The sequence below is a fragment of the Vipera berus genome (assembly GCF_964194415.1).
Source record: "Vipera berus genome assembly, chromosome: 2".
Classification (NCBI taxonomy): domain Eukaryota; kingdom Metazoa; phylum Chordata; class Lepidosauria; order Squamata; family Viperidae; genus Vipera; species Vipera berus.
The window spans coordinates 232,577,514-232,604,504 of NC_138203.1; the positions used below are offsets into that span (position 1 = coordinate 232,577,514).

Sequence of the window (26,991 nt, forward strand, 5' to 3'; positions counted from 1 at the left end):
CAGCTGACCCACCCAATCAGCAAGGCATAATAAGAATAATTTCAGGTTTTATATGAACTTAATTCTACCCAATACTTAATATAATTACAAGGTAGTTTTGAATAAGTGAATGTTTACAAAAACCTCTTGTTTAGTCATTCAGTGTTTTTATTACAACAGTAGAATTTGGTCCTGTGTTAAGAGAGAGTAAAATACTTTTGTATAATACATATAATTTGCTTAGAGACATGTCCTACTTTCAGACTGGAATTACAAAACTTTAATAAACATAATTTTATAATATAGGAGACGATAACATGATGTTCTATCATTATTAATATAGTTCTTTGTATATAGGAAAATAGCTTTCATCAATATAATATATGTACATAAACATACTTTTTCCTCAAAAATGATTTTCAGATTTGGAACACTGATTGATTTATGATGCATGCTCTACTCTCACCCAATCATTGAAGCATGTTCTATGCAATGTGTTAAGCACAAAGAACTAGACCCACACATGCAGAGTTCAAGCTAACTATTTTATTATGTACTGCTTATAATATGAGAATCTCCCCAATCTACAGCCCATTCCTAGGAACAGTTAGATAAGGTTCCAAGGAACTTAGCCTTTTGTGGTTGCACAGTGACTCCAGGTTAGCTCTGTGCTTGATCCCTCCTTAGTGCCAGGCTGGGTGCTTCCCAACATCAGAATAGGACAACTTGCTGTGGCCAACTCACTATGGCCAACTCACCACTGCCAACTCACCATGGGACACCTTGCCACAGAACAATTTAACAATTCTATTTAATTATTTAAAATAAATAAAAATAAATAAAAATTATTTTAATCTTGCCATTCACATTGCATTCTGTTTCTCCCTTTGCATCCTATCTTTAATGATTCTCTTCCACTATTTCTTTGATATTAATGTAACTCTTGTCCCACAGCAAATTGTGTTTTGGGGAGTTGTCCTGTGGCAAGTTGGTGTGGCAAGTTGGCCATGGCAAATTGTCATCTATCACAATAACATTAACAAGCCTTTAAGAAGCAAAGACAATTCATCAGCAGTTTTTTTTAAGTTACTGGATACTTAAATATAAAACTTAAGTGTTTAAAAGGAAACAAGTTGGCATTTCTTTGGTTGAAATAGCCACTGGTTATTTCATTCTCTCAGCTAGCTGCACTTCAGCAAAAGTCTTGCTGGCATGCTTACCCTTGTGTTTAAAAGAGTTCCAAAAGATTGCAAGATTCTGAAGTACCATTGTGCCACCTGCAGTAATGAGAGCTCTTTCAGAGAGAGACTGTATGAAAAGCACACCTGCTTATCTGGAACAGATCCAACCATTATCCCTTTTCTTATCTAATTTTTATAGAAATGCACATGTACATTTTACTGTAGAACCCTATTCTGGCAAAATGTTTGGTAGATGCAAGCAAAGGTATTTAATGCCACTTATTGCAAATAAAAGCAAAGCTATTAGAGAAACATTAAGTTTCTGTCTTCTGCCATAAATTGGAGAATCTGGTAGCACCTTTTTTAACTAACAGGTTTTATTAAAAGGCATCAGTTTTCATGAGTTGATGGCTTTTAATAATTTTCGTAGGTAGAAAAATTGCTACCAGACTCCTCCTGATTTGAGGCTACCATAACTAACAAGGTTTTTCTCCTACAAAGTATAAGCAACATATAATGGCCTAAGTGATGCCCTGAATTACAATTCCATTTGATTGTATACACCTGGATGTTTTATTATTATATTGTATTTGTAGTCCATTTCTTCTACTTTTGCTAACTTTGTAGATACAGACTTTGCCATGGATCTGTAACTATGGTCAAATATTGAATTAAATTATTTTACAAATGCTGGACGTTGATCTTCTTTATACCTAAAATTCAACTATCTACTAACCAATGTATGTTATACAATATCATTTCTTTCAGGATAACAGCATTTATTAATATTTTTGAGAAACTGAATAACTTTCCAAAGGTCATGTTTAATTTGAAGGATCTAATAAAGTATAGCAGTAAAGTAACAATAAAGCTTGATATTTGCATGCTTTCTTACAATTAAGCTGTTGAGGACCTGAAGGCAATACAAACTTTGAATGAAAGTTTTATTTCTCCAATTTTTTTATGAATACCATTTTAAAAAGAACATTGGCCTTAAAGTCCACAAAGCCCACTTAATTAAACACAGTGCAAATGAAGCCATTGTAGGTTCTGCAAAGCTCTATGGAGGAAGAATAGAACATCATGATGATATGTGAATAGATCCTCATGCTTTTATATGCTACAGTGGAGACTTTCTGAAAGGACTTACGGGATTGTACATCTGATTGAACAATTGTTCAGCTTGCTACATTGCAAAGGTGGGAAGAATGAAGCACAGACAGGAAAAGAAGGAAAGATCCAGGAAAACAGTATTAGCTTAGCAAAACTGGCACATTTGCACAGAAGAAAATGTGGAATTTAAAAAAAGAAGAAATTTTAAGTTTCTAAGCATTCCTTACTGGATGTGAGAAGCTCTAGAGAAAAATAAATGTTGATTTTGGCTCTTAGAAAAGAATGGCTAGAGTACAAAATCCAAGGGTTGTGTTGCTTTCTCTTTCTCAAATGAAATAATCCATGAAATACAGAAAACTGTCCACCGCTGATGATACATTAAGTGCTTTTTTCTAGTAATGAATCATTAGAAGTGTTTTTGGCCAAGCCTGCAGTTTATCATCAAAGGTTCCAAGATGGTAATAAGAAAGATTAATTAGACATTATTGTTAAATGTAGAGCTTTCTTTTCATATTAATATAAAACTTAATTTCCATTTTATTTGAATATAAAATAGTGTATGGCTTAGCTAGTAATAGAAGTGACCACATCTAACAAGTGATGGAAACTTAGATAAATATAAAGGTAATGATATAACATTGGAAACAGATATCTTCTGAAATAAACATCAACACGTCAATTTTTTTTTGCCTAGCTTCAGGAGCCAAAGACTCCTATGCACATATCACCAGTGCTTTCACAAGTATGGTACCACTTCCCAGTTCAGGAATCCACATTAGGGGGTCAAAAAATTAAAATATGGCAACACCCGGGTTGGGTGGGTGGGAAATGCATTTAAACTAACTCCAGAAAAAAAATATTTATGATTCCTTATACTCGTGATCATTTTACTATTGCTTTTACCAGCAACAGTTTAGCTTTCTTATGCATTTAATTTCTAGACCCATCAATTTTCATTGCTCTAAGGCAATTTTTTTAACGGTATATGCATTAGGAATTAAAACATTTTGACTGGTGACACTATCGTTAGAAACCAAATGCCCAAAATTAGTGATTTTTCTAGAACTGAAATGCCTGAATTTCAAGATTTTGGGTGACCATTTTCTTCTAAATGATTACTTGAATTTAATGTATCCAAATAAAATATCAATCAGAAATTATCATTTGTTGATAATTATTATTTGCAATCTATGTTTTCCTTCAGATGATGTAGATACTAATTTTATGATATAATAACATGATGAAATGGAGGGGGATGTTCTTACTTTTATTAAGCCTTCTCTTTTCATTCAGGAAAAAAAATCTTTTACTGTACCACTTCAAAAAACAAAACAAAAACCTTATCACTCTCTAGGTTAAAATTCTGCAGAGAAATGATGCTGCTCTAAGCTAAATCAACCAAAACATTACAAAACTTGAATGAGGCAAAAAGTCTTGATAATTTAATATTCTGGTCCTTTAATGGTCAACAAGTGGGTCAGCTGTAACTAGGTATAAACAGGGATTCCATCAAAAAATGCCAATCTACTCATATTCCCCACTAACTATATCAATTGTCAATAGTTTAACTGCTATTTTCACAAATTCCTGGCTTATTTCGAAAGCCACAGTTGGGACTTGAGTTGTAGACAACTCTAGTTTAAACAAAAAAAGTTATATGAGAACTAATATTAATTTGAAGTGGACAATCTAACACTTTAAAATCATATTTCCAGAACAAGTGCAACATAATCTAGCAAGAAAGGTTCTGAAGGCCTTGCATGACTGCAGTAATATGCAAATTTGTAAGAAAGAATAACTGCTACACATAATTGAAGCATAGTGTGCATAGCCCAAGTGTGCTATGGATATCAAATCTACAGTAGCGCACTGGGTGTATTTTGTGCTATATTGAGACCAGCAGACTACTTTATATCAAAGTTTACTTGGCTGACGGTGATTAGGTTTAATACTATATTTTGTTTTTTAGTATGCTATCTTCAACCGCAAAGCATCAACTATGGTATAAAGAGTAGAATATTCTTTTATTTGGTAGGTTAATGCAAGATTACTCAGATACAATGTGCATTATACCTTGATTAATTCATTGACAAAGTGGCTGTTTACAAAATGGGGAAGCCAAACATGATACTTAAATCAAGAAATGAGTTTGTCTTTCAACAAAGACTACATATAATAATAATTGACATATGGATAAATAAGGTATGATAGAAAATGTATTAATGTAATTCTAAAAATCATTTTGATAAATATTAGTTCAAATATGATTAATGTGCTAAACAACCTGTCCAATACTCAATTATATATCAAAAGTCTTTTCCCTTATGAACAAATCTAAAACATTACTAATAATAAATGGTTCTTACTTTAAGCTTATAGCAATCCTTTGATAACAATATATGAGATGCAAACAGTTTAACTAATAAAAAAGACTTTTCAGTGGAAAAATTGATAAAGCATCATGTAAATATTTCAAATCATTAGTATTTTGAGCTTGAAACTAACAGAAACTAACATTTTTCACTACAAAAATGCCGACATGCAATTAGGAGCAAGAACCACCAATACTCCATCATGCTTACCTTTTTTAGTTGTGCTTCTAGCTTACTACACTCTTCCTTCTTTTGCTCTATGGCTATTTCTAAAGCCTTTAATTTGGAGTCTCTTTTCAGCCCTGCTGAAGCCAATGATGATGCATGTTCTTTGAGGTCAAGTAAGCTAGACTAGAAAAAAAAAAGATACAGGAGACAAAGTGGGGATTACCAGAAGATACTTAATTGATTGCAATTACTAGCAAACCTTTCATGGTACATTTGTATTGTGAGTGATATAGTTTTTTGATGAGTAGCCAGTGCCAATATCTCAGGATCTATCAGTTGAAAGCAAGAAGGCTACCTACAGTGTGTTCACATGGAGGCAGAATGTAAACGTAAAAGACTCTTTGGCTTTTTATTAGTCAAAAAAAAGGAAGAGAGCTTCAGTTCCAGCAGTCAAAGCCACCATATAGACTTGTTCGATACTATTGTGTATGATCCTGGCCCACATTTCCCTATTCTGAGCTACCCAATTAACCACCAAGCAGGGAGCATGAAACAGGAGTGAAACTAAATGCCTAGCTATGTCATTCTAGGATTCTTTAGAATCACATTTTTTTTTCATGAAGGGTAACAATTATTCCTACACCAAATATATTTAAGGTGCATACCACGGTATAGAGAAGAGGAAAAATAGGTATGCAAAATGAAGTTGTGTGTATTAAAATGCATATTTCATGTCCACTCAGCAACCTCATTCTAAATTTTGAAACCTCAATGTAATTGATTCTCTGTTTTTCAGGAAAATTAAGCATTGCCTCCTTCATCTCTGAGGATAGGGCTCTACAACTGAAAAGATAAGACTGGCAAGAAGTTTCACACATTGTAATCCTTGGAAGTTGGCCTCTGTGGATAATGTTTAGGCTTAAAGAGACTGGACAACCATTTGTCTAAAATGGTATAGGGTTTCCTGCCTGAGCAAGGAGTTGGACTAGAAGACCTCAAGGTCCCTTCCAACTATGTTGTTGTTGATGATGATGTTGTTGTTGTCGTTGTTATCTTTTGCTAGAACAGCCAATGTTGGCTGGATTCTGCCATATCTTATGACACTATTTATAAAAATTGTAAGATTGCAAAACTAATTGCTTTGGAATATGATAAATAGCCTTAATAACCAACTTATAACATTTACATTACTTGTAAAGGTTTGATTCATTATAACACTTGAATCCCTACAATAAAGCGTTTTATTAGTTGCAAATACTGACCTCTTTCTCTGTCAGCTCCGCTTGCAAAGCATTAACTTTTTCTTTCAGGTCTTTGTTTTCTTTTTTGAAGGATTCAATCTCTTCAATTCTTTCACGGTCATCTCTCTCCCTCTGCTCCTTTAATCGCTCTATAATTCTCTCCTTAAAGCATAAAAATATGGCTATATTTTAAAACAGAAGCAGCAGCTTGAGAATTCTAAGAACATAAAGGAAGCTAAAATATCCTACATTACGTTTTCAATAGAAAATTGAACATGGCACTCAACAGCAAAGCATACATTACAAGGCCACAATAGAAGCAATTACACATTAGGTCAGAATTCCTCCAGTGTGACCTACCAGGCTCAAGTGCTGACTAACAACTAAAATGTTGGGTGAGGGAGAATTTAGATGCTTGAGAGTTCACTTTTGCTGTCTAAGATAGGCAATCTACTGAGTTCCTAGTGAGATGCTATCCAAGGCTGAGGAGTGTAGAATTTGGTTTGGAAATGTATCTGCTCTCTTGAATTAAATAGAAGAATGTAATGGTGAGAATGTAAGAATGGATTTGGAAGAATATAAACTTAACTTTCTAATGCAGGTCTTCACTCTTCTCAAAGGAACAAATAATTATTGTCAGTGTGCTGATATTCCAGACCAAACTAACATGCTAGAGGAGGAACCGAGCAACAATCCCTCTCAGAAGCCAAGCAAGCAATATACTCAAGAGGGAAAAAAATACATACTTCACTTGGAAAGGTATATTCTTAAAAGAGTGTGCAAATATTTGTGTTTCCCTAATAACCTTAGCCCTTTTCTTCTGTAGTACAATATGGTACATCACACAAAAGTGCTGTTTGATCAGTACTATGGCAAAAGCTATGTATCATACTAGATGTACAAATATATAACTAATGTTAATATTATTGTGAGATATTTAACATTCAAGTGAAGCCATTTATTTAACCAACTAATCAGGTCTCAGTCAAGGGACTTTCCAAGTGTACACACTGGGAGATTTTTGACATAGAAAAACAATCATCTCTAATACCAATGATCTTGAAATAAGAATGTTGATACAGAACAGGCATTATTGGCTACTGAAGTTTAAAAGCATTTCTATATAAAGGCTGAAAATCCTTAAATGGATAGCAATGATGAACTGCACTAATTAAGGCAAACATTCAGTACTGGCAAATTTACATATTTCTTGCATGTCAAACAGAATGGAAGAATATTCGCTTAGTACTGGTTCTTATTGCAACACTAACCCCAATCCCACTCAGACTGAATAACCATACTGAACCATTAGCCACACTTAATTCCTGTGCCCACTAGAATTATAAACACAAATTTGTTGGACCCATATTTAATTAATATAATCAAGGAGTTCCTATTTTTGTTACAGATCTTTACTGTCCATTCTTTTAAATACAAGAATATACAACTAATACAAGTTTCTACAGCATTAACTTTGTCAGGGTTCACTTTATCCAAAGAATAAATATGCAAAATAGGTACATCTTTATTGTTGACGCATACATACTAACACACCATACAATATACAGTAGAAATCAACAGCTACGGTTCCATGATGAAGTACTTCTTGCATCTGTTCCCTAAAACCATGAAGTAGCCATATCCTATCAAGATCTCAGCCCATAAATCTTAAGGCTCATGCAGATTTGAATTCAACAGATCTAGTGAACTTTGCCAATTCTCTTCATAGAAGTGCATTCTGGGTTTCCATAGAGTGGCTGTGATAGTTTAGCCTTAGCACCCAGGATATCCGCTACATTATAACTATTGAGAAATATTCCAAAATATTGATAACCTAGGAAATTTAGATATTCTTATTTTATCTCTAAACAAAGGCTTTCCATTATGTTTCTTATTAAACAATCTACTGGCTGCCATATGCATTCTATAGATTCTGTACCTGGAAGATGGACTTGACACATCAGCAATATGTCTGAACAGATATGTGGGTGTCACTTTGTAATCCTTCTCATGAAAATTATTGAAGTGGCAACTGAATTCCTTCTCCAGAAATTATTGCTCTTCCTTTACTAGACTCCAACTTCCCATCCTATTTTCCCTTTAACCAAGGAAAATCTAGATTGAACTGTTCCAGATATGCCCCTGTTCTTATTTATAAAATGTTTGAAGAATTGGGTGTATATGAGTTGGGCAGTCATATAAATATTTAATAAAAACATAAATAAATAATAATTTTACCAATTGTATTGTGGCATATAATTTATTTGGCGAAATGGAATATGTGAGGACATTGGGGAAGGCATTAAATTCTCTTGTTTATAGGGAGGATCAGTTGATTATGAACAATTAAAGTTTATTTAGCAATATTGTTATATGAATATAAAACATTAGCCATAAATTATTCTTCAGCAAAAGCCCTTCTCTATATTTAATTGCAGAAGGACTGTAGAGAAGATCTCCCATCATCTCTTTTTATTTGTTTGTTTTGTTTTGTGTTTAAATTTTATAATAGCTTTCTTTTCCTTTTAACCCTGTCCAGCAGTCAACTGCCCCTCACATCCTAGATTTTCTTAGATTTTGGCTTGTAGGAAAGTGATCATTTGCATTCTACCCAAATACAAATTATCCTTACATCACATTTACTATTCAAATAGTGGCCATCCTTAATTTTGAATGTGAAAAGTTACTGTAGACTAGTTTATTAAGAGCTTCCTTTAACTATAGTTTGACAATGACCTTTTCTGGAGAGAAAATGGTAAAGTGATAAAGTTGATAAGACTGTAGGATAAAAAGGCTCTTGTAATACCTAACATTACTTGTTACCACATGTAAAATAATTACCCTTTGGGGGGAAGTGAAATAATGAGAGCTTCTTGTAGAAAAAAATAAATGAAAACAGAACTAAAATGAGTGGCAGAACATAAAACATGTGCAAAAAGCTATATATAGGCACTCTTTTCTCTTTTTGCTAACTTTAAAGTAAAGGTTTTGTTTCTTGGAGAAGTGAACTGTCAGAAAAGATGTGGGTCAAATGGGGTAGAAATGCTAATCCATATTTGTCTAATTATACTTTCCTAATTTATCTCTAATCAAAGATTTTCTAATGTATTTCTTATCAACCGCACTGACTATTTTAACTATGCTTTCCAATATTTAGCACCTGGAAAACATTCTTGACCCATAATAACATGAAATAGATACTTGAGTCTTATGCGAGTCCTTGTGATAGTCCTCAAGAAAATCAGGGCCAAACAGAAAATTAAACCAATCTACTTAAACAAACCTGTATTTCATCCCTTGCAACTATTTTCTCTACTTCATTTGTAACCTTAATATGGATAAATCAGTCCTATCTTTTGACAGTGCAGCACATGGAAGAGCAAAGACAAAGGACAACATTTTATTCACATTTAGGCACTTTTCAAAGTTATACATGAACTAGAAAAAATCTTGCCAGATTTTTCTAATTTTTTTAATGCAGCTCACAATTTTAAAATCTATACAAAAGTGTATGTTGAGGAAAAGTGCACACTAATATTTTAGGCATATGAGAAAAATTACATAAAAATGTGTACATTAAGGAAAGATTTACCATTTGGAGGAAATGTATGCAACAATACATATACAATATTATGTGGCCTTTAAAAACCATTAAAAAGAACAGGACAGGACAGGAAAAAAATATAGGAAACTAAGAACAATGAAAAATAGCAAATTCTCCAGTCCATATGGAAAAAATATCTCCCAAATATTATGAATTTCTGTAGGCAGGTTTAAAGTTACCACTTAAGATTAATTTGGTTACACAGCGACACTTGTACATTTTAGTTAAAATTATTTTTCCTACTCTACTGACTGAAACCTAGTTCTGCTGTCAGTCACATATTCTATTAAACACTGAACATCATAATTCACAAACACAAAACAAAGAGGAATTCAACTGTAGCATCTCTGAGTTAGGTGGTGACTACACTTGTTAAAACGCTCTTAGATATCATGTTTTCAATGTTTAACCACAAAAAAATGAAATTGCAACACTGTATCCTTTCTAGTCTTATTTTGTTTGGCAAGCATTCCTGGGTTTATATCTCTCCTTTTACAAGTCTAATCTAATGCCTTTTTTTCACAAAAGCAAACAGGAACTTAATCACAGAGACCAAAAGCTCTGTATCTGGATGCATTAAAGCCCTGACTTGCAGCAACATCCAACAATGCAAATTTTTACCAACATGAAACTGTTGGGCCAATCAGAACTATGGGTGCGGATCCCAAAGCTATAATCTTTTAGCTGTCCAGACACTTACATGATTGGCACCTTAACAGATGAATTTGTTGTGTTTTAAGACGATAAATCTCTACTAACCCAAACAGGATCTATGAATCCTGAATACCTCTGCAGTTTTTATACACTGTTCACTGAAGTTGATCATTTAGGGCATGGGTCCCCAACCCACAGTCCGTGGACCAGTACCGGGCCGCAGCATGCCAGCAACCGGGCCACACAAACAAGCAAAGCCCCACTTGTGGGATGCAGGCAGCACACAAAACCACGCCCCCTCCAGTCCACAGAAAAACCTCTCTCCACGTAACCAGTCCCTGGTGCCCAAAAGGTTGGGGTCCTCTGATTTAGGACAGATTTCTGTGTCCAAAGGACCAGCCGGTAGAACATCTGAGCCAGTTCTAAAAAGAAATTATAGAAGAAAATAAGAGAACCTACCTTTTCAGAGAGGGCTTCTTCCAGCGTAGCTAGAGCTGTATCTGTGTTACTGGAATCTGTCTGTAGTGATTTCACACGATCTTTCAAATTAGTTAGTTGCTTGTCTTTATCTCTAAGTTGCTCCTGAAGATTTTCAATCTTTTGGGGGGAGGGAAGGCAAGATAATGAAATATTTCTTTATCACAAAAGGCAAGGTTTAAGATGTCATGCTACCCTAACAAAACAAAGCATATGTTGGGTGCTTGTGGCTTCTCTCTTGAAACCAGAACTAGAATTAAAATTTATATTTAAAATCAACGTATCATGCTTTTTGGTCAAATATAGGGAAGAGACTTGCATTTCAACCTGATTTAACGCAGCATGTTTTCTTTTCCAACACTGGACCTAAAATAAGAGTACTGTAGATCTTTTGAAAGGTGATCAGGCTTTGCTAGATTACCTGGAAAGTTTTCTCCCTTCATGCCACTTATTTAGCCACTGTTTAAGTGCAAGTTTATTGTCAATCAACGTTTCCATGTATCTCAACCAAATAGAATAATTCACCCCAAAAAAATTTTAAGATGCAAATCTACATTTCCATACCCTTGATCACACCCAATCATTACTGCCATCATCGCAGTGCCAACAATCCTATGATGACACCTGATGTAGATATACCAACAGTTGTTAATAATCAAAGTATACAGAATCCAATGAAGAAAATTGCATCCCCATATACTGTGACCCTCTACATTCATTAGTGTTTTCAAACATCACCTACCATGGTCCCGTATAGCTATTAAATGCCATTAAATCATCTCCCTCAATCTGGAGCCCTCCTGAGATGTGATACAGTATAGATTAATGGTGAGGATATTATATATACTAATTTATGAATGAAATATACGGTACCTTAAAACTTTATTGCATTGGGATGGTTGCATAGTTACACTATCATTGGTTTACTGTGCTTTGCAGTTTCTTTATAAGCTTTTATAGTCAAACTGAGATATAATGAAAAATTAAAACAAGTTTCCCACTCTTAGCTGGGAATAATCTGACTGCTGAAGATTTGAGTAGTATTATTTTGTCAGTAAATCATAACTACTCAATTTGATTAACTGTTTACTTCATTTGAAGAAACATATTTGACAAGTGTTATTCATTTGCAATAAAATACTTACCCCTCTGTTCAATATATTTTTTAGATCGCAAAGCCTAGCATAAATTACAAATAAATGATATTTTGGAAACCCCAAAGAGACAGAATTTTATAATGCCATGAATTTATACATTAAAGTGATGGGGGGCAGTGAGAGTTGTACCTATTTGCTGTACAATTTAAAAGAAAAAAGTTTGGTATACAAGAAAACTATTAGTCTATGATGGTCCAATACAGTAAAAAAGAACTAAGCAGTATAAGAAGTATATTATTACATTTTATTTCCAACAGTACATAATGGTAGTTTAAATTTAAAGTTAAGCAGATTTCTGCTTTTTATTTACGTATTTGGGACAAAAAAAATAAGAAAAAAAATATCCTAGTCAAAATAATTGCATTGGTTCAGAAAATGACAGAGGTACTGCTACTGTTCAATTTACATAAATTTGGATAGTTTATTTCTGAATTTCATTGCAGTTTTTGTCATCCTTATGGAAAGAAATCTTTAACAGAAGATAAGGATTTGAATGAGACCTTTGGCAGTATAAGCTTTCCAGTCCATTGCTCTATCAAATGCTGTTCAATAAGGTATATAAGAGAAAATAAACCATCCTGAAAATGTTACTAAATATTGATACATGAAATATAATTGAGCCTGTAATCATTATTATTTGAATATTCAACTCTGTATTTTCTAATTATATAGTTTTGCATATTTTTTTCATTGACATATGTTAAGCATACTGAATCATGCAACAAAAAAAGAATTAAAATATGTTGATGTGTATCTTTAGTATTCTACCACCATCTTCCTCTGGGCAAAGAAAAAAAACTAAATCTATCTGTGAACAGATGCTTCCTAAATTCATGTTTCTGTGCACACAGCGGTATTATACGGAATTATAGAAAAAGGCAATCAGTAAATAAATTAACAGTTTGCTGTTTTACAACATTATGCATTCTGTGTTCTCATATCCAATGATAATTACTCTTCCAAAGAGCATACATCATATTTCTTTCATTTCTATGATGGATTCAACAACTATATTATGACACCCTGTGGAATTCTAAAGACATTACACATTTAGATTCTGTCAAAATATAGATGTGAATAGATATAAGCAAAGCAATCAAACAAAATGGGGCAGGGAGGAGAATATAATTTGTATACAAAGTTTGGACATTTTTAAAATTATCCCTGGCTATAATATATATATAATAAACACCCTAAGTTAATACTGTCTCCTGAGTATTTATCTGAATTCTCATGTATTTACTTTATATCAGTTCTATTAGAAATCATATTACTACAAGCTTTATCTGAGACTTTGGGTCTTAAAATGTTGCACTTAGCAAAAATGCTTTCCTTAAATTTAAAGGGTACAGACATTAAATTATGTGCATTGTACCCTGTATTACACTTCCAAAATACAACGATGAGTAGAATATTTAGATCCTGCTAACTCCACGTTTTGCACTCTTTCAAAATATTTGAGTAATATTAATATTGCTTTTTCCATGTACAGCCTGATCTTGACTATTTTCACAATTGCTCAATCTTCAATAAGATAGAAATTAATAAATATATCTTTTGGAAAACCATTCAGATGCTAATCATTATAAATGACAATACGACAAATTACTGATGATATAACCAGGGCATTTCTTTATTTTTTTTAACCTTAAAAAATAATTAGATAGATTGGGAGGGGGCACCAAATGCCAATGCATTAGTATTAAATTTGTTTCTAACCAGCATATAGCAGACATGACCAGACAAGCTAAGAATCATATTATAATCTCCAGCTGCCTTGTCTGCAATCAGATTGCACAATTGTGTATTAAAATGACTTCACATAATCCTTTGGTATTTTCATAAATGGGTATAAACACATTTAGAGCTGCCACTCCATCTATTAAAAAATCATTAAAATCTTTCACATGCAATCTTTTCAATTATGTGTCCTGTCAATAAATTTATAAGTGGTAAACTTGTCACTTTTCTGGCAAACATTTCAGGAATGCTTCTTAAATGCTCAAAGGATTTAACTAAATCTCACCTGAAGACAAGTGTTACAATTTCATAGAAATTTAAGAACCCAAAAACAAAACAAAACAAAAATCCCTTGTCATTTAACTTCTAAAAAATAATGTAGTGGAAGGTACAAGTCGTGATAAAACACCATAATCACCAATAATTACAGATACATGTTAAAGACTTCTTTTAAAACTTTACTTAAAAAATTGATTGGAACTTTCTCCACATATTGTTTTATGAAATCTAAAAAATGTAAACTCAAACCATAATTTAAAAGGGAGAATTTGATTATGAAGTTGATTTGATCTGATTTTGATTCTTCTGAGATCCTAAGTTTATTTTCAGACGTAGTATTAAATTATGCAAAAAAATAAGCAACTTGGAGGAAAATGTATGGACACCTAGATATATATTAATTTAAAAACTGTTAAAAACATGTCATCATTTTCCATGACCTCTTTAATTCTACATATTTAAAAATAACACATTCTCAATTTTCTTTTCGGGTGACAGAGAAACTGAATGCAGAAAGGGGACAGTAGTTCCTGCATGGTACAAGATCTAATATAGAGAGATTTAATATTCTCCTCCCTGTCTTCTTTCCAGCTACATTTTAATTCCATAAAATAAATATTCTGCTTGTTCAGTGGAAGCAAAATATTTTACTATATTTAAATAAAGCACTTCCACCTTATTGGAGGGGCAATATATTAAGACTAGCTAAAGACTGAACTAAGAATTAGCAGAGTTTGTTTGAACCATAAGCTAAATGAATTGTTCATATTTCTTTAGATATAAGTTCTTCTGAATTCAGAGAGAATTAGTATCTGGCAACTAAATAAAGGGTTGCTGCTTCTGTAGCTTAGAGAAGATGATCCCTCTTGGTCTATGGACACTGAATAAAATATGGCAATATATATATTGACCCACTGGTGAAATACCTTAAATTGGTTGACTTATAATGATTATTTTAAAAGAGCCAAGGTTGCCTACCCCTGGATCCTCCCTAGTTTCCTGAGCTGTAAAGTGTGTGTGGATCTATCTATCAGTTAATGGATAGATATCAACTAATAGATATTTTAGATCCCCAAGGACACAGACTAGACTTTTCCTAGCTGATGGTATAACCAGAACATAAACCATATTACCTATAGCTTCAATAACCTTTGGCAGTGAACTGAAAAATTATCCATGCTAGGTTTGATATCATCTACCTATACAAACAGTTTGCATTCAATGTCAATATTAAGTGTCATCACAAACTGCACATCCTGAGATTGGCTAATGAAAGAAGCCACATATTCAAAAACCAAGTTAAAGATTAGAGAAGACAGGGGCGGGCCATCCTTGATTAGTGCCATCATATTGTTTAATAGGTGATAAGACAAATATATTTGCAATGACTTTAGCCACAATAAAAATATAAAATTATAATGTAATTGACAAAAATTGGTGGAAGCTCACATCTGCTTACTAGTCCTTAAACTAGAAGAAACTTCTCATATGCTAATTCAAAGTATTTCATGAAATAGTTTGTGTAGACCTATGGCATAATATCTTTGGAAAAATAATGCACTTCATTTTAAAGAAAATAAAATTGATTAATAAAGATGTAAGTTTTGTTCATTCTAAAGGTCTGGAAATAATATAATCTCTTGGAAGACTAGAAAATGCTTTTCACAAATTATCATTGATCTCAGGCCAAACATACTTCTCAGTTCCATGAGTGATTGAATGTGAAGACAAAAAACTATTTATGTAAAATAAATTTCACAGTCATCCAGTAGAATAAGCTGTTTCATGATGTGAATCTGTTCCCCTTCATTGGAGGTCTTCAAACCTTCAGAGATTGAAAATCTATTGGGTCAAAATGCTTTGGAATTCCTGTGTTGAGCAAGGAGTTGAACTACATGAACACTGAAGTCCCTTTCAAATCTATGATTCTGTAGTTCTATGATCCTGTAATTATCAGATTGCTGGCAACAAATAAAAGGACCTGATCCAAGAACAGAAAAACATTTAGATCCTTTTACAGCCCTAGATTATGTTCCATAATAGGCCATGGTTAATTTTACACAATATTCATATGTGTATAATTTGCTGCAGTAAGCTGTCATCTTAATATAGTGATCTTGCACTTTAACACACTTTCAATTCACAGTATTGAATCAGTATTTTTATAATTTTTACTTACAGTCAGTATTTTCTTTAATGCAAAAGTATGCTAAAAGTTTTTTTCTCAAAGTTTCACAGATTTTATTTAATCACCATGAACGCAAAAGTTTCACAAGATAAAGAAAATGTTGTGCTGGCTAAAAAAAAGAGAGGAAGCCACACTAAATCCCTGTTAAATAAATAAGTAGCAAAGAGTAGACAACAGTCTCTTCTATTGAGATAGAAGAAGCTTTGTAGAATAAAATACATTTTGATCAGTGACTTAAAAGGAAGGAATGAAATCAGAAGGCAGTGGGAGGAAAAGAGTGGGAAGGCCACTCAAAGACACAATGTTGAAAGCAGAAGAACAAAGTATACACTGAAAACTTCTAAAAGGACAGAAAAGATTAACAGACCTAAAGAAATTTCACCAAGCCAGTGTTCATAAGCACATAATTAAAATGTATTGTATTAATTGAACAAAATCATAAGGTTTATACTGTATATTCACGTTCCTCAATATTACAGATTTCTATTTTCTACTTTGTAAAGAAGTCCATCCTAATTTATTGCGTCTTTTTACAATATCTTTACGTAACAGTAGAATTTCACTGGTAACTTCATTCGCTTTCTTCTTCAATTCCCTTCTTCTAAAATATCAAGATTGTGTATGTCTACATTAGGTATACCAAATGCACCAAGAGAGTTTGAATCGGTAGGCTATGGATCAACATATACATCGGGGGGGGGGGAGGTGGAGACAACAGCCCCTATTTACAAAGTATGTATAACTGGGTCATACAATAGGATGGGAGTAGGATTTGTTTACATTTGATGTAAATGCTACTCAGGATTTAATTCTCCAGCTGTCTGTGACAAAGGTGAAGTTCAACAGAGATTCTATGAAAACAGAGTCCTCTGGGTGCTTTGACTGTTTTGGATTTCATCTGAAAAAGGTAGAAATGGATACAACTTTGTTATATCAACAAACATGGCTTCATGTGAATCTGCATGGTGTTCTTCATGGGTTTTCCTGGGAGGCTTTAACTGGTTGAGAATGCTGTGGCACAGGCAGTGGTGAGCTTACCTTAACATGCCTTTATGACTCTCTGGTTTATCAAGCTGCATGGGTTCCTAGCGGACAAAGTTATTTGAGGGACTTGAACTGTAAACTACATTACAAAAATAAAATTTCAGTGAAATCCCAAGAATAACTATGTTCCATATTCCTTGGGAAAGAGATAACTAAATTCTTTGCATCAGAAATAGAAATATCACATCTCCAAAGCTTCTGAGTGTACTTTAACTGCAACCTATACACACACATACACGTTTCGTTTTACTTGGTCTAAATTATTTTTCATGAGAATGATCGATTTTGCCCTCGGGAGAATTCTCTCACCAATTTTCTAAATTTAAGATATGAATTATTACCCTAAATTTTGAGCATCATTTATGAATGAATGACAGTGGAATCAATGGCATTTCAAGAGAAACATGACCCATATAACCCTGAACATTACGAATAGTAAGCCCACTAAATTCCCTCAAACTAGGGTACGGATGCCATCCCAGAAACCTAATCAGCATATCAATAGGATGTTCCTTATTCAACATACATGTAATTGCAGCTAATTTCATGTTGGATTATAAAGAATGCAAAACCAGATGAAGTCAGCTTTTTTCAACCAGGGAATAAACAGGGACTCCAGGCTTATGCAAAAATGTGTACTCCTTCATTAATGCATGCTATTATGAGGGCACCTAATCAATCAGTCAGCCACATGGTTCTAATAAAAGGTGCCAACCTACCTGAATTTCCTTCCAGAAGGGAAAGAGCAGAGTTCATTCAGAAGTACATTTCAGAAGCTTTCCTTACTAAATAAAAGTAAGCCAGTAAATCAAATCAGGGGTTTACAATCACAGCCACTAAAGGAAACCTTAACTTTGGTATGTGAGGTGTGACTCAGGTAGAAAATTCCTTTCTAGGGCACCACTCTTGACAATAAGAAACTTGCTCAACTGCTCTCAAGATTTTCCCCTTCCTTTTTTCTATTCCTGCGTTTAGCCAAGCATCACTGGAGGCCACTGTGAGGTCAAAGACAATCAAACTGAATAAAGACAAAGCAAGAAGGAACTTTATCAAGAAAAGTCTGGTTGAACAAGGAGGTATATTTATCTTCATTTATTCTAATCTAAGCCACTTCTCAAAAGAAACTTGTGAGACAAGAAATTAATACATTTTCCATATTCAGCCTGCTCTGCAGGAGTTAAATTCAGAGTTATTTAACCCTACTTCAAGATAGCATGTTTAAATCTGTCAACTAAACAAGGACCTAATAAAAAAAAAATCAGAATAGTGTTTTAACAGCAGACACAGTATAACCAAATGCTGACATGATTGTGTCCAGATATACTTCCATTATAAAAAAAATTCAGTGGGAGGAAAAATTCAATAATAAAAACTATAGTCATAAACAGTGAGAATAATAAGCACACTTTACTGCAAGCTGCTAAAAGATTAATAATCATAAGAGGCAATGTATACAACAGTGCATTTTGACCTGATAAAATGCCATTTACATTACACTTTAATTTTTCCTTCTTTGGAGCCATGTGCTAAATTAGCCCCCTTTTTTCCTATCTAAGCTTTCCATGTGACAAGTCAGGCTAAAAAATTACTCCAAACTGAAGTCTGGAACTGAGCCAGGATTTAAATCCCTATCTCATAAACCAAAGTATATTATTCTATTAATCCTACACAACAATTTCTTCATCCACAGGGCAAAATAATAGGAAGGAAGGAAGGAAGGAAGGAAGGAAGGAAGGAAGGAAGGAAGGAAGGAAGGAAGGAAGGAAGGAAGGAAGGAAGGAAGGAAGGAAGGAAGGAAGGAAGGGGAAGGAAGGAAGGAAGGAAGGAAGGAAGGAAGGAAGGAAGGAAGGAAGGAAGGAAGGAAGGAAACATTATTAGGTGAAAGCTATTGTTCTTTGCTTTAAGGACATAATTTTCAATATTAAGGTACTATACTGAGACATATAAACAAAAATAGAAAGGAAAGATAGTTTCATACTTTGGTTAATTTTGGTTTACATTTAGCTAGAAAGTTGAAATAACCAAGTTATGAGGGATGTCAGTAATGCTTAATCTGACATAAGAAGAGCAATTTTAGTTTACAAAACTGAGGCCCAACAGAAAATCAAGGAATATTCTACAGTATAAGATAAAGTCCTTAGGGAAAGGGCGGTATACAAATGCAACTAAATAAATAAATAAACATACTGTAGCTATCTTATGGATTTTTTAAAAAAGTATTTTCTATCCTACCTGAAGGCAACATAGTCAGTGAATTGCAAACCACCTCTTTTAATCATGCTTTCTATCAATACTAGGTTAAACCTCCTGAACAATTACTATGAACAAGTGAATGACATCATAACTATGCTAAAGAGTAGTCATCAGAAGGACTAAAAATGCTACTTTCTCTTTACTAGCTTCTTTCTCTGTGCCCTGCCTAGCTCTGTGGCACTGCAGCTCATTGGGCTAACCTGTTTCTTTTGCCTTTGCTAACTAGCTACAGCCATGACACCAACACAAGAGCAACTTTCCCAAGGTGCTCTATCCAGCCAATGATGGGGAGCATTTCTAGGAAGGACCATACTTGCCAATTAGCTATGGCAACTTTCCTGGCACCTCATAAATATTACACTACCTTAAAGAGGTGATCACAGTATCATTCTTTAGCATCACACCAACTGGTCACCCTTGAAAAGCCTTCAAGCTGTTCTCGAAAGTTCTATATTTCCAAGATGGAAGGGAATGCTTTTCCATTATTTCAAGAATATCTTCACTACTATTTGTTGGACAATTTGGAGCCTGCAGCCCTCTACTTCCTTTATCTCCTCTATCTCTGCCTTAAAATATGCATACAAAAATATCACAAAGAAGGAAAAGGAAGAAGAGGAGCTGCTGTGTTTCATCCCCATTTTAGTCTCTGTCCAATTGTTTCTTCAGTAAAATCTTAAAGCTGCTTTGTTGACTCAGTTGTCCCTGTATCTTGCGTCACAAGCTCTGAATCACACCATCTGTGAAAGTTGAAGATCCAATTTGAATGGATCAGCATGATTCATGCCAGTTTATGCTTCATATGTATTTGCTAATGGATACGTTGCTAAGCTAACAAAGATGTTAAACGTTATTCCATTATTAAAAACAGAAACACAATTTTCCTGACTATTCTTATAAAAATAATTGAGATATATGTTTTTCTTTCCTAAAGAATGTTGAGGGGGGCACACAAATCCTGCAAACAATTAATCTCTGAACTATATCTTGGTACACTTTGTTGAGCAAGGTGCAATAATTTGGCTGAACATTCCCAGAAACTCTAAGAAATGCAGTCCAAGGAAGGAATAAAGTTTACTGCCAATATTTTTGGCTCTGTGATCATGAACCACAATACTGCGACTTTGTAGTAGAACTGAATCTGAACCACAAATTCAGGATCAGTCAAGGGTGCCTACCTTTTCCTCTTTTCATGTTTGCATAGCTTCATTTCAGTTTGTGCAATCAGAAGATTTGATCAGATTCCTGGAGATTCAGAAGTTTATTACACATGTACTTGATACTTGACCTTCCTGGCTTCTGTGATCTGCCATAACAGAACTCTCTTGTTATGTGATGCCAGAGGGTTTGGTCCTAGCAGCAGTGAAAGAGGCCATTTTGTGACTTCAAGCACAGAAATACTATATATACTTAGCTAGTTTTGGGGGTAAGCAATATAATCCAAAAAAAAAAAACAGAGCAAGAGATAGTATGCAAGATAAATTACAGTTGTAAATGAAGAAAAAGGGAAGAAAATATAGCTAAATCAAGATTATTCCATCTCTGTTCATTGCACTTTTCCATAAAATTCTATTCTTGCAAAGCATCCTTACATCTACTATGATCATACACCACTTCATATATTGCCTTTTATGTCTTAAATTTCATCTTCCCCTTTCTCTAAATTTCACCAACTCCATTCAAATTCAAGTTTCTCCTTCTTTCCCCTTCTTACTCAAATACTTGTTTTGCAATTTCATTCTCATTTTCTCAATATGGCAAAGCCACTTCAGTATACCACTTTCATATTGGTCACTCACTTGTTGTATTCTATCCATATTCCTTCAGTACTCATTCATTCTTGACCCTGTATATTCTTGTTTTACTACCCATACTTCTTAAGAAATCCACTGCTTTCAAGTTATTTTTAGTTTCTCCTGACATATCCTGTTCTCACTTCCATTTAATACACAGTAATTTCACTTTCTTTTCTCACAATAGACCACATACTATGTATCCACCAGCATCTTCACAGGATACACACAGGGTACACATGCTCATCTACTTCCATAACCCAAGGATTCTCTGTATTTCTTTTCCCTATTTAAACATTAAGTGCCGAACCATGCATTTGAAACAAATCAATCTCTAGATGCTACTTACTGAGGCCAAATATATAAGACTATCACAATCTACATTTTATAGGTGAAAGGGGTGGGCAGAACCTTACTAATCCATTTCCAGACCTTCTAAACTCCATTCTATACGATAAAATATATCGTTAAAACAGTGCTTTTTTTCTAAAAAAAAGGTGCCAGAACTCAGAGGTGTTGTCACTGGGAGCAATGCCGGTGTCTTGCTGCAGCGTCACCACCCGTCCTTTGCACCCCTGCCCCTGTGGCTCGGAGCCACATGCCGTGGGGATTCCCCTCCCCACAGTTGCCACGCCGTGGCCCGTGCTGAGCCCCCACACGGATCTGCTCCGAACCCCGACCCAGAGCTGTGTTCCTCATGGCAATGGTCTCCAGCACCAAACAGCTTCTTTCCAACCACATCCAGAAAAATTTGTAACAAACATACGAATTCTCAAGGCCATGTTTGGTATTTCCCAGCAATCTGTTACTGGAAGGAAAAAACAATCCCTGCTGTGTTACTGATCCCAGTGAAGCATTTGCATGTATGCAGATATCCTTAGGGTGCCATAGTTATGGATGAGAAATATTGGTTGCAAAGTTGGCATTTATTTATTTATTTATTTATTTATTTATTTATTTATTTATTTATTTATTTATTTATTTAATTGGTTTTCTATATCGCCCTATTTCCGAAGGACTCAGGGCAGTTTACAGGGCAATATTTAAAAGACAATATAAATTAAGATAAAAATAGAATTAAAAAGAATTAAATTAATAATAGCCCAACAATAAAACAATGTTTAAACTTAAAACTAAAAACCCCCTCAGTCCAGTCCAGATAGATCGAAAAGCCAGGTTTTCAGGTCCAGGCGAAACGAGCGCAGGTCGGGGGCAGTCCAGAGTTCCACAGGTAAATCATTCCAAAGGGCAGGCGCGCCCACAGAGAATGCCCTCCCTCTGGGGATCACCCGCCAGCATTCCCTGACCGGTGGCACCCTAAGGAGGCCCTCCCTATGGGAGCGCACAGGACGATGGGAAGTTGATGCCGGCAGCAGGTGTTCCCTTAGATAGTCTGGACCCAAGCTATTTAGGGCTTTATACGTCATTTCCAGCACCTTGAATCTCACCCGGAGGGCAACTGGAAGCCAATGCAGCTCGCGGAGAAGAGGTGTTACACGGGAGTATCGGGAGACTCCCATCACAACTTGCGCGGCCGCATTCTGCACCAGCTGAAGCCTCCGAGTGGTCCTAAAGGGCAGCCCCATGTAGAGAGCATTGCAGTAGTCTAACCAGGAGGTCACGAGTGCATGAGTGACTGTGCGTAGGGCATCTCGGTCCAAATAGGGGTGCAACTGGTGCACCAGGCGAACCTGGGCAAAAGCCCCCCTAGTCACGGCTCATATATGATCTTCCAAACCGAGCCGTGAATCCAGGAGAACACCCAAGTTGCAAGCCCTATCAACGGGGGGTAACACCTCATCCCCCCATAGTTAACGATGGACAAAACTGGTTCTCCCGAGATGCCGGTATGCACGGCCACTCAGTCTTGGTGGGATTGAGTCGAAGCCTGTTTCTCCCCATCCAAACCTGGACCGCCTCCAGGCAACGGGACATCACATCAAGGGCATCACTGGGTTGGTTCGGGGTGGAAAGAAAAAGCTGGGTATCATCAGCATACTGATGATACCCCACCCCAAAACCACGAATGAGCTCACCCAGCGGCTTCATATAGATGTTGAACAAGAGGGGAGAGAGAACCGACCCCTGAGGAACTCCACAAACGAGAGGCCTCGGGGCGGATCTCTGCCCTCCCATCAAGACTGGCTGCGAGCGGCCCAGGAGGTACGAGGAGAACCACTGTAAAACAGTGCCCCCCACTCCCAACCCCCTGAGACGCCGCAGTAGGATACCATGGTCAATGGTATCAAAAGCCGCTTAGAGATCTAACAGGACTAGGACAGAGGAACAACCCCTGTCCCGAGCCCGCCAGAGATCATTCACCAGTGCGACCAATGCCATCTCCGTGCTGTACCCGGGCCTGAGGCCTGATTGGTACGGGTCTAGATAATCAGTTTCCTCCAGGAACAAAGGAAGCTGATGCGCCACCACGCTCTCAACAACCTTCACTAAAAAGCGAAGGTTGGAGACCGGACGATAGTTATTCAAAATAGCTGGGTCCAGAGCAGGCTTCTTGAGAAGGGGCCTCACCACCGCCTCTTTCAAGGCAGTAGGGAAGGTACCCTCTCTCAAAGAAGCAGTTATTACTGCCTGGAACCAGCCTCATGTCTCCTCCCGAGCTGAATACACCAGCCAGGAGGGGCATGGGTCCAATAAACACATGGTGGAGCTCAGTCTCCTCATGGTCCTGTCCACCTCATCTGGGGACACAGGATCGAATTCACTCCAAATGACATTCTCAAGACCACTCGTTTCCTCCCCATCAGTCTCTGCCCAGTCAGAGTCCAGACTGGCCCGAATCTGAGCGATTTTGTCTGCAAGATGATGACTAAACTCCTTGGCCCGCCCCTGCAATGGCTCCTCCCTCACCTCCCGATTAAGGAGGGAGCAAGTCACCCTAAACAGGGCGGCCAGGCGATTATCTGCGGACGCGATGAGGGCAGCGAAGTAAGACCTCGTAGCGGCTCTCAACTGCAATCAGTCAGATTCAGATCGGCTGGATCTCCAACAGCTCTCCAGACCCCGTCTCCAATGCTTCATCTCCTGGAGCTCCACAAAAAACCATGGAGCCCAGCGGGATCTGCGCCAGATCAGGGGTCGCAAGGGTACAACACGGTCGAGCCCCTCGGTGGCAGCCCTCTCCCAGGCCTCCACCAAGGCATCGGCCAAGCTGTGAGTGAGGGAGGTAGGTATAGACCCAAGCACCATCTGGAACTGATCCGGATCCATTAGGCACCTGGGGCGGAACCACCTGGTCGGTTCCGCAGCCCAGCAGCGAGGGGTGGCAAAGTGAAAGACCAACCGCAGGAGGTGATGATCGGACCATGACAGGGGGACAACAGTTGGCGAGCCCCCTCCCAGATTATCAAACCACTGTCCAGATAGAAAAACTAGGTCGAGAGTGTGACCCCCCTCATGAGTCGGACCCTGAATTATTTGGGTCAGATCCATGGCCGTCATGGAGGCCATGAACTCCCGAGCTAACTCTGACGATCCCCCCAGGGAAGGAAGGTTAAAGTCGCCCAAAACTATAAGTTTGGGAAACTCAGCCACCAACCCTGAAAGGGCGTCGAGAAGCCCGGGCAGGGCCGTTGCTACACTGCTGGGTGCCAGGTATGACAGCAACAAGCCCAACTGAACCCCAGGGCCACACCTCAGGAGGAGAGACTCACTCCCGCCCATCTGTACAACAGTGGTTTCCCGCGGACATAAGGTCTCCTGTATAACTACCGCCACACCTCCGCCCCTACCCTGAGCTCGCGGCCAGTGAAGCACACAGAAACCTGGATGTAATAAAAATCTAGAAAAAACTTTTTTTTTAGATTTTTTAAAATTTTTAGTTTTTTATTCGAAATTATATTCTAGAGAAAACATACAAGCTTTAGATATAGATAAGTATTTACAGGAAGCTCATTTTCCGAGACTTTCAAAAGAACAACAACTTGAGATGAATTGCTTAATAACATCAGAGGAAATTTCTTTAGCTATTAAACAGTTGAAAGTGGGCAAGGCTCCGGGAACAGATGGATTAACAGCAATTTATTATAAAATGTTGTTGGTTGAAATGATTGAACCTTTAAAGATTTTGTTTAATGAAATTCAGACTGGAGGTGCAGTTCCTCCATCTTGGAGGACAGCTTTTGTATCATTGATTCCAAAAGAGGATCAAGACCTTACTCAACCTAAAAATTATAGACCTATATCGCTTTTGAATACAGATTATAAGATTTTTGCTAAAGTATTGGCTAATAGATTAATGCAAGTTTTGAAACAAATGATTCATAGTGATCAATCGGGATTTATATCTGGAAGGTATATGAAATATAATGTAAGACAAATTGTAAATTTGCTTGAATATTTTAAATAAGAACAACGAAGTCCCTGCAGCATTGATATTTTTGGATGCAGAGAAAGCTTTTGATCAATTGAATTGGCAATTCTTATTGAGAGTTGTTGAGGAGAACCGGTCAGTCCTAGAGGAGATCAACCCTGACTGCTCTTTAGAAGGCCAGATCCTGAAGTTGAAACTCAAATACTTTGGCCACCTAATGAGAAGGAAGGACTCCCTGGAGAAGAGCCTAATGCTGGGAAAGGTTGAGGGCAAGAGAAGAAGGGGACGGCAGAGAATGAGGTGGCTGGATGGAGTCACTGAAGCAGTAGGCATGAGCCTAGATGGACTCCAGAAGATGGTAGAGGACAGGAAGGCCTGGAGGAACATTGTCCATAGGGTCACGATGGGTCAGACACGACTTCGCAATTAACAACAACAACAACAATTGTCTAAGAATATGTCTATGAGTGAAAGGGAAATGTTAATTAAACTAACAGGTTTTGAAATAGTAAAAAAGGTTAAGTATTTAGGAGTGTATATTGCAGCTTCAAATGTAAAATTATATAAGAATAATTATGAAACACTATGGTTGAAGGTACAAAGGGATTTAAATAATTGGAAAAAATTACAATTATCTTTATTGGGAAGAATCGCAGTTGTTAAAATGAATGTTCTGCCAAAGTTTCTCTTTTTGTTTCAAATGATACCTATATTGAAAAAGGATGTCAACCTTGATGAATGGCAGAAGGGTATTAATAAATTTATTTGGGCGGGGAAAAAACCAAGAGTTAAATTTAAGATTTTACAAGATGCTAGGGAAAGAGGGGGACTCAAGGCGCCGAATTTGAAATTGTATTATGATGCGGTGGCCTTGACATGGGTTAGCGATTGGCTTAATTTAACTAATAAGAGAATACTTCACCTTGAGGGTTGGGATTTGGTATATGGATGGCATGCATATTTGCTTTATGATAAGAAGGTGGATAGGGCTTTTAAATCTCATATTCTTAGAAGTGCCTTGTTGCGTGTCTGGAAAAAGTATTATTATAAGTTAAATTATAAGATACCGATTTGGGGAATTCCTGGACACGCGATAGAAGGTGTATCTATGGGAGTGAGTTTGGATATGTTTTCCTATAAGGAATTACTTAGATTGGAAGGGAATGATTGGCAACTTAAATCATTAGAGGAGTTAAGACAAGAAAACCTAAGTTACTCATGGTTTCAATATACTCAATTGAAAGCTAGATGGAAGTTGGATCAGAAGGTTGGCATCACAATTACAGATGAAAATTTAGTAAAACAAATTAGAGATTTAAATCGTGCACATATAAAGAGGATATGTCTTAATTGAATTGGACTCGGAAACGGAATTAGTTAAAGATTGTATGATAAAGTGGGCACAAAATATTCAGGAACCA

The 26,991-nt window shown here is 36.3% G+C and overlaps 1 protein-coding gene across 1 annotated transcript in view; it reads right to left on the bottom strand.

The window, feature by feature from the left end:
* ERC2 (ELKS/RAB6-interacting/CAST family member 2) overlaps positions 1 to 26,991 on the bottom strand; it is a gene marked incomplete at its 5' end in the record, with an annotated part of 592,568 nt that overhangs the window by 298,448 nt on the left and 267,129 nt on the right. Inside the window, 3 exons of the mRNA XM_081317437.1 lie at positions 4,856 to 4,996; positions 6,076 to 6,216; positions 10,772 to 10,909. Of these exons, the coding sequence (XP_081173563.1) occupies positions 4,856 to 4,996; positions 6,076 to 6,216; positions 10,772 to 10,909 (420 nt within the window). The remainder of the gene's footprint in view (positions 1 to 4,855; positions 4,997 to 6,075; positions 6,217 to 10,771; positions 10,910 to 26,991) is intronic.